The sequence below is a fragment of the Atractosteus spatula genome, chromosome 17 (genome assembly GCF_055471065.1).
Source record: "Atractosteus spatula isolate fAtrSpa1 chromosome 17, fAtrSpa1.hap1, whole genome shotgun sequence".
Classification (NCBI taxonomy): Eukaryota; Metazoa; Chordata; class Actinopteri; order Semionotiformes; family Lepisosteidae; genus Atractosteus; species Atractosteus spatula.
The window spans coordinates 9031313-9040753 of NC_142722.1; the positions used below are offsets into that span (position 1 = coordinate 9031313).

The 9441-nt window shown below is 36.3% G+C and overlaps 1 protein-coding gene across 1 annotated transcript; it reads right to left on the reverse strand.

The window, feature by feature from the left end:
* Window positions 1-8747: 8747 nt before the first annotated feature.
* Window positions 8748-9441, reverse strand: cldn26 (claudin 26). Its single transcript, XM_088936166.1, has one exon. It carries the CDS (start codon window positions 9439-9441, stop codon window positions 8791-8793), a length of 651 nt encoding a protein of 216 aa, XP_088792292.1. The 3' UTR covers window positions 8748-8790.

Sequence of the window (9441 nt, forward strand, 5' to 3'; positions counted from 1 at the left end):
AGGATGCAAACACAGCAAGAATTCACAAAACACCCCTTTCAGCTCCTGTCAGCTCCGGCTCCAGATACCAAACGGCTGACTCGCCTGTTAAGCACCTTAAAGACACGATCTGGTTTTGCATTCCCTGCCTGACTGTTTGCCTGCTTGCTCCAGTGTGCAGTCAGAGTTGTTACTGTTGGGACTCAAACGTGGTGCAAGCCAGGGAGCATATGAGCTTATCTTTATTGCAAGGTCTGCTATACCTTGAGGAGCTGCAGAGGGGAAAATGCAGCAGAACCTGCCTCGTTACTGCCAAGCAGCACCAGAGACTGGAAGGTGTGCAGAAAGAATGGGATGTCGACCAGCTCTGTTCCTTCTGCAGCGAAAATAAAATGTCATGAATCCCATGATATTACCCTGCAACACAAATGCGCACCTCTGACACTTGCCAGCATGTACAGTATTTTTGATCCCTTTAGAAGCGAGAGAGCACACAGCAGTGCAGATGCTCTATTACTTAAATGGGCTCGCTTTGGCTGGGTTCATGATGTTTTGTGCCAGAGCACAGCTGTGGGTCCACTGTCCTCAGAGAGCTTTATAAATGCAAAGTGGCACCACAAATATTCTAAAAGCAACAGTCTGAGCTATAGGTGCTGGCATGATTCATTTAAGATGTGAGATCCTTAGGTGCAAGTAAACTGCACTAGTGCAGTTTTGTATTTGCTCTGCCTAGTCCCTCGGGCATCTAAATGTTAACTCTTTAGAGGACGGCCATTCAATCTTCCAGGAAGATTGTAAAATACTTTCTTTGAAACATCATCAGACAGATCATTATTGTTGTTGCTGTTGTTGTTACAGAGATGGTCCTCACTAGATCATATTTTAGGTCTATTTCTGCAGATTATTCTTCAGATCACTTGGACACAGTGGGATTTGCCTACTTTTTCTGAGATGTATAGCTACAGCAGGGATTCTTTGATCTTGCTGCTCAGATTCCATACCGACTCGTGTGACAGCAGTGCAGTGTCTTGCTTCCCTTGGTTTCCCCAAGCTGCATAGCCTGAATTGTTGAAGCCCTGAGTGCACCTCAGTCCCTCTTTCCCTTTTCCTTGCATTCATTGCTGCCGTGAAGCTGAGTGAGCAGCTGAATAGAAAAAGGCCTGCCATAGGCATTAACCATCAAAAAACATAAGTACTCTGCCAGCCCTGAATGTTAAGAACCTCTTGCAGTTGGTGTGCTCACAACAAGTAATATATAAACACAATATTTAAAAATGATTTTACTCATGCTTCTGTATAATACGTGTATTAAAGCACTTCTGTGAAAAAGGTATGTCTAATACGGTATAACATGGTTTGAAATTCACAAATATTAATGGTCCCCCTACAGGGGAAGGTCAGTTGCTTCCAATGGATCTTGGAAGTGTGTATGCTTTAGCACATTTTATACATATACAGTATACACATATTTAGTTCAAGTAGGTAGCTACGTCAGCATGCATAGGCTGCAAAGGAAAAATTAAAGGTTTATTCCATGTTGAAAAGAGAAGAAAAGAAACACAAATATATATTTCTATACATTTACCACACATGAAATAAAGAGGGGTGTATTTATGATGAAAAGAATTGACTGTGTCGATAGCATTATATTTAAAAGTCAAAAGATCCAGAAAGCATATACTGTATAGTATATTTAATTTTTTCGTATATAATAGTGTGTTTTGGGGCTGAAAAACGTCATTCATGATTTAACAGACATTCAGCAATAATGGACCCTGTTTGCCAATTAAATGGTGGGTTTACTGTACATGTACAGTAAATATCAGAAACATTGGTAGGTGTGGAATTTTGATTACATTAATGGCATTTAATTTCTTCGAAAACAATGGAATACCCTCCCTATTGAAGGTTTTAATAATTAATTGATCATCTTTTTTTCAATTCAGCTGATACGTTATTTAGATGCATTAATTATAGTATTATTAAAATTATTTATACATCCTATGAAAGTGAACGTCTGTGTGAAAAGGTGTGTACATTCACTGTAAGAAAGTGATTACTAGTCTGTTACTTTGTAAGATCAGTTATTAATTTAATTTCTATCACTTTTCAATGTTACTGGAGGTACATGAGGAGAACTTCTTGTTATGTACTGACTGATTAAAGGAAAGCTGCATTTTTTATTCAAGAGTGCAGAAATGAATTTAGCAGTGTGACTTATTTAGCATTTTTTGCATTGAACTCTGTTTTAGTTCAATGACTCATTTGTCTTAACCAGTGTTAACAAAGTGGTCTGTTTCTGTGAATACTCACAGAAGGAGGGTTGGAATTTACAATCATGTGGTTTGATCTTTCAAAACTGACTTTGCGGCAGTTGTGTAGAACTTGTGGTGAAGCATTGAGGCTTGTATAGGTATACTTTTCAAAATATTTTAGCTACAGTATATACAGTATATCGATCTTGTAACTGATTAATGAAGTAAGTTTAAGATTGTCCCGGTTTCATATTTAACTTCCTCTTACAAAGTGAAAATTTGCTTGTGCTTCTATACCAATGAGCTAAAAACATGTACAGGTTAACACTTTAATTTTCATAATAATGTGTTGCTTCAAGATTGAGAATTATTTCCTATCTGACGAAAAGGTTAATTCTTTTTAACAATGACCAACTGAAACATGCTGTTTTTTGAGTGCGTTATTAAAGAGATATTTCAGTACTTACGTTTTTGCTTTTTGCGTCACATTGAATTCCACAGTGAGAAATTGAATTAGAAAAAAATGCAAAGAGTACAGGACTACAATCATATCAGACTAAATCCAAATGTTGTTTGAATCCCATTGTTGTTCCAAATGTTGGTAGAGCACTCTGTCCTTCGTGTTAACTGGAGAGATAAGAGTATTTTACAAATACCCTGGGGGAACGTGAGAGCTCTTAAGCAGAAAGCAGCTGAAAACTGTAGGCCTCATTTAATGATTATATATGGAACAATAAAACTGTTATTTTATGCCATTAGTTCCTGGAACATTTGATCACATTCATTGGCATAAAAAGGCTTTCATCACACAGGATTAAAGAAATTGCACAAATGCCAAAGTCAAACTAAAGTCACACCTCAGAACTAAATCAGCTCCTTTTAGTTCTTCAGTCGTTTCTTAAATCTAATTTGGAAATTGTTATTTAAGGTCTATTTTTGGCTCCAAGTTCTCTGCCCATGAGGTGCTTTTGTCTCCTGAGTTAACTGCGTGTTTTCCATCTGTGCAGGATCTTGCACTCTTCCTGAGCAATTCTCTGCACAGTCACGTACAAAAGGCTTCCTACAGTGCATGCTTTTGTGTGTAATTCATTTCTGTTGAAGATTAAACAAGCATCAGCCACTACAGTCATTCCGCTGAAATATTTTCCCTACTTTTTTGGAGGACACTTCTAATTACCATTTAAAGAGTTGGTCATTACCATTAATGGTTGGACCCTAACTTGCCCACTGTTATCTAAAGGTAAATTCTAACAGGTCAGTGAGTGACCTTTTACATCTCAAATATTCGGACTGAGCTACTGGATTCGGTTTTTCCGGTCATCTTAGCTTTTCCTTATCTGAAACCTTTATGTTAGCTTTTGGATTTGCAGAGCTAACTGTAAATTACAGAAAAGACATAAATGGGCAGAGACATGATATACAATTAGTTAGCACAGTCCCCTTGGCACACTAATCCACTGTTTGAAAAGAAATAGCTTTGAAGTATCTACTGATGTTTTTGTAACACCACAATATGAAGCTATCTTCATGAATATGTTATCCAGGGTAGCAGGAAAAAAATCGGTACTTTTTAAAGTAAAAATTGGAAAAGTGTACTGTTTAAATGACATAATTAAAAAAATAACAGTTTTGAAAGAAGTGAGAATATACTATTGCAACTGTAATGCACAGATGCTCAGAAGGCTAATAAAGTAAATACAAGGTGTGGGTTAGGATCATAAAGTACCCAGAGATCAACAAATTTGAGTAGTTTGATTGAAAAATAAAAGCTCTAAATGTTGCTGCATATTATTTCAATGATCATTTTTTTTTTCATCCTGGTAATGTAATTGTTTAAAGATTAAAGAAATGGTGGTTTTAATTGAATAAAAAATGTTGTGTTGTATCAGCATATTCCTTATCCGAGTTGAATTGGCATTCTGACATTTAATGCTTTTTTATTTAGATTTATGTTTTGTGTTTTTGTGCAAACCAGAAATTGAATAGAGTGTTTTCATTAAAACGACCACAATGAACAATAAGCTGGGTTGGTGTAGGAGGAGCCCAGCAGTTTTCTGGCATTCCTTTTCTTGGTCTTTTAAACCGGTTTGTCAACAATCAGTGAGAATGCTTTTTCCAGAGGTGGACATAGCTGAGAGTATCGCTACCCAGTGTTTGCCATATGAAACTGACATTGTGGTGATCAGTGCTGTAGATATACTAAGATAACATCATTCCCATCACAATGGTCTTTGCTATTTTGAAATCTCTGACTGGAAAATTGTTTAGTCAACCATATTCTGTGCCTATAGTTTCACCAGAGGTACACAGTACTTCCAGTACTCTCTTTCATTTGTACACAGTCACAAACTCAAACTCAAAGACACAGCATGTCAGTATTGAGATAAAAGTATTGCCCAAAGTGCAGCAGTGGTGGCTTTGATCATTAATTACTCTTGACACTAGTCTGTCACCTTTTGAGTAATACAGCTAACCTTAGCAAGTTTTTTTTTCAAAGTCCTTTAATCTTTTATTTATCTAATCATGATAAGGATAGTGGAGGTGTTATAAAACCTCCTCATTAGTAGGTTTCCTAAATCCATCTCATAAAGTCCTGAAAATGTCTATACACTGTAAATCAAGAACAAAGAGCTCTGGGGAAAGTGCTGACAATAAGTTACAACTCCCTTCTTCTGCCTGCTTCAGTGAAGTTTGTCTAGATAAATAAAGCACAGGCTCTTTACGTTGAACACTTGTGAAAAACTGAGTGTGCAGACTCCATGCATGTCAGTTCAAAGATTCCTCCAGCTGCACTGAGTGCTGCTGTAGGAAGGCCTGATCAGAGGTCTAGTGTGTAGAGATGCAGAGATTGAGTTTTCCATTAATTGAGCTTGTTGGTGCAGAAGAGCAGCCTTTCAAAGGCCGAGTCAGATCATGAAAGAAGCGAAAGAGGATGAGCTTAAGGTTTCCACTTAACTGGGATAAAAATCCCCCCAAAATCTAACTGCAGATTTCTGGATCATACCTCTTGCCCTGCCACAACCTTGTTAGTAAGTCCTCAGTTCCATCTGAAAGGAACACCCAGGTAACCCAGAGGCTGGTTTAGGGTAGGTTCCTAAAGAATGAGCTAAGCCCACAAAGGCTGACCTTATGTGTTAAACTTTCATTTGGACTTCCATGTTACCAGCAAAAGGATTAAGTTAAAAATGTCCTCGATTCTCAAATACTAATAAACTAATAATCATCTATGGAAATATAAAAAATTACCTAAATTATTTATTTTACCAATTTGTGTATTGACTCAATTTCTACAGCTTTTAACAAAAGTCACACTTCACAAGTAAGTAAACATTTTATGTAGAAGTGAAGAAATGAGGATAAAACTTTGCTTTCATGGCGTAATGCTTTTAACTTGAAATTAATTCTTTGTCAATTGGCCAGTAAGAACAGGATCGTACACAGTGACATTGACTCCTCTGCAGTATGTATATGGTTCACACACGACACGCATAGCCTTGGTAGTCAGCAAAAGGGTTAATAAAAAACTTTTGTTTTATTGTGTGGCTGAAAGGTCTACGAGATGACAGATCATATCTCTCCAAGGACTTTGGCAGGGGGGAGGGAGTCAGGTAGCACACATTACATCATTCATAAATCACTCATTTAAATTTAATTAGGGACTTACAAAGTTGCAGATGTTTCAGCTAAATATCTTTCCCCTAAAATACAGAACCCTTTTTGTGTTCCAATATTAATCAGCAATATTAAGGAAAATATAGATAGCACAGTATAGAATATTTCAACTGCCCTTCCAAAGCAATATACTGTAATATGCTTAGCCATTTTGCTAAAATCCAAACTCTAACTTTAAACTCTTCAAGGGTCATACTTATATAGCTAGTTTTACATTAGGCCTGAAATGCTTTTAAAATGTTCTCTCTATGCGAAGCACTGTATGTATTTGACTCCATCATAATGTACTCCTTCACTGGATTTTCTGACAATGTGTGCAAGGCTTTACAAATCACAAAGTGTTCTCTACTTTTATATGAGAGCAGCTCAACTGATCAATTAAGAGATAAATAACTATTGTGAGGCCAGAGAATGCTCACTCAAATTCATTTTTTGAGGCTTCATGTTGGAATGGTTTACTATGAAATAAAATGGTTGTTAAAATCATTGTTAAACACAGAAATGTGTAAACTACAGTATACCACAACCAATGACAACATAAGCAACATACATGTACAGTACATGTAAGGAATATTATCATGTAAACTCTGAACTTTACTATGAGTATATAAGTATTTTTTCTTCACTGGGGTGTTTCTAATATGCTGCCTTTATTCATGTAAAATATTTACACATAAATAACAAAAAAGCTAGTCATAGGCCATTTATTCATTCCACAAACAGGCTGATTTGACATGAAATTTTAATAGTAGTTAAAAATAAACTTATTCCACACATTATGGGAAACACACTGAAGACATCTCTGTACATTCCTCAGCTAAGATATTGTTTCATTTGCTTTTTCATATATCTTCAAGTATCAGGCTTCATCATTCTTAAGTAGTGCAGTGTTATTGTGCCAAAACAGGCATTAAGGATTTAGTATCACACTGTAAAGATCACATTTTCACATTTTTGCCTGGAAAGGCAAACAACTGAGTACAAAAGCATGATTCTTATTAAAAGTGACCATCTATGTAGATTTCTGTCCTTATATTTTATTATCTTTCAGAAACTATGTGCATGGTATGTTACAGGTATTTGAATCTATTATGGCTTCCAGCAAAAATAAAAATAGATCTAGGTATCTTAGGGGTGGAGAAAGCTCAACTTGGAAATACAGTATACATTGTCTCATTCTAACAGACCTCTCTCTTGTCTTACAATACACTTTTTGGGATAAATCTGGCATTTTGTTGCAATTGTAACGTAAGAATACAGATGAAAAGATCAGGTATATCAAAATGTCACAGTCATGCTGTATTTCATGTTTGTGTCTTTTTTTTTAAATGGTACCTCCATGGCCCCTTCAGGGAATCTGAAATACCCAGAGGACATTATTTATCATTTTTGTATTACTGAGAAACTCTGTACTCCCTCTAGTAGACTTGTTGTGTGCTGGACAAGACTTGCATTTTTTAAAAAAGGACTGCATCAATGGAGTTGCTGAAAATAGGGTTGACATGAATGGAAATAACATTGACTAAAAGAATAAAACCCCAAAGAAAATAAATGAAAAGGCAATGCAGGATAACATCAATATTGAAGGTAAAGATATCTAATCTTTCAGTGTCCTTTGTTATCAAACGTTTAAGTTTAAAATCTAATTAGTTGTTCAAATTGAAAAACTAGTAATACAACTTGAACTGATCACAATACTTCAGGTAAATGTGGTAAATACAGTAATTATCCTTTAGGGCATTGCAATAACAACCACTGAAACACCTTATTTAGGACTTAGAATGTCTTAGTTTCTCTTTAAACCACTATTTTCCAAAGACAGTCTGCTTAGCAACAGTATATAAGCACATACAAGCATAAGAAAGTCACTAAAAGTCATGTCACAAAATAAGAATTGTGACATGTTATACACCGAAAAGAGAAAAGGGATGTCTTGTTGTTTATTGATTGCTTACTGTACCAAAAGTTCATATTCCTTGTGTTAATTTCTATACAATATTTGTTTGTTTTAATAATGTAAATGATTAGACCATGCAATCAAAATGAATGCTTTGTGCAATAAACTGTAATTTGTGAAAATGTTAACAGACATGATTTCTATTAACAATAATGTGTTTATTGTGCAGATAGATTCAAAGTAATTCTACCAAGAAAGACATTATAATCTACCTACAGATACTGTCAAAATATTTTAAATATCTCACTAAGCACTTGGCTTACTGAGCTGTACAGAGAAATAATGCAATATTAATTATCGATTTGTGAAATGGACTGTTTATTTTAAAACAACTCTTACAAGTAGTTCATGTTAAATTTTATATCTATGGCTTTAAAACATTTTAAAGTATAACTAGCGTATTTGCGTATTTATATTATTGAAATTACATGCTAGATTTCTTTCTTTTTCCTGATTTTTTCATCAAAAATTGCAATTGGTTTCAACAATCATCAAGAATACCCTGAATATGATCAAGAACAAGCAGTAAAAGTGTAGATCAGTTACGGTTGATGCACATTCAGAATAAGGTCCTAGTTATCATTTACATATTCCAAGTTACAAAATCTTCAAGGTGAATGTAAAAGAACCAATAACACGAAATTTATAGATGTTTTAAAACTATGGAAATCCTTCCTGGCACATTTCCAGTAAAAAGAGTTCAGGAGCACCACACTGGAAATTCAACATTTTGGCTGAAATTAATTTCTTAAACCTAACTAGAAATAGTTGTAAAGAATAAAATAAGACTTCCTGACACATCTTTAACAGGTCTGCTTACTTTCTTTTTACTTCCTCTTGATACCACACACCATTACTTAAATGTTAACTAGTTCCCCCTTCCCCTTAAACAGAAATATACGATAAGAGCAGATAATAAAATGCAGACTATAACACCTCTGTCTTTAAGTATTGCGGTTTCTTTTGGGTCGTCATGCTGGATGAGAGCACTTGTGAGTGGCTGTTGTTTCTCATGCAGAGCGACACGAACAAGAACGACCCTCCAAGAACAAGAAACAGCCCAGAGAACCATCCTGCAAAAAGAGCCTCCCCAAACTCCCACCGGGGAACGATTTCAGGAACGTTGTCATCCCAGAATTCCACCACAGTCACATAAGCCACCAAGGAGATGGGATAAAGTGTAGTGATCCCCGAAATCCAGGACAGCACCCCTCCAAGGATGAGGAGCCTCTTCTTGACGTGCTCTTTGCCCTCTCCCAGATTTATGCCCTCCAGTCCAAAAAAGGCCACAGAGACACTCAGGAGCCCTGTTCCCATGGAAAAGATCATCAAGACCCTGGACGCTATGACACCTGAGGGCAGAGACAGAAAGGAGTCAAAGGCTTTGCACTGCAGACCCACTTCGTCTTGGAAAATGCAGGTGTGCCACAGCCCCTCGTACCAGTTCTCCATTTCATTGAGCTCCGCGTTGAGGGTTTTCCAAAGAGGCAGAAAAGTGACCACACAGGTTATGACAAAGCCCACGAAGGAAACAAAAAAAGCCATCCTCTCCACTAGTTTGGAAGTCAACAACACCAT

Excerpts from the sequence above, each read along its gene's own strand:
- cldn26 (XM_088936166.1), bottom strand. The coding sequence starts at position 9,441 with ATGGTGTTGTTGACTTCCAAACTAGTGGAGAGGATGGCTTTTTTTGTT.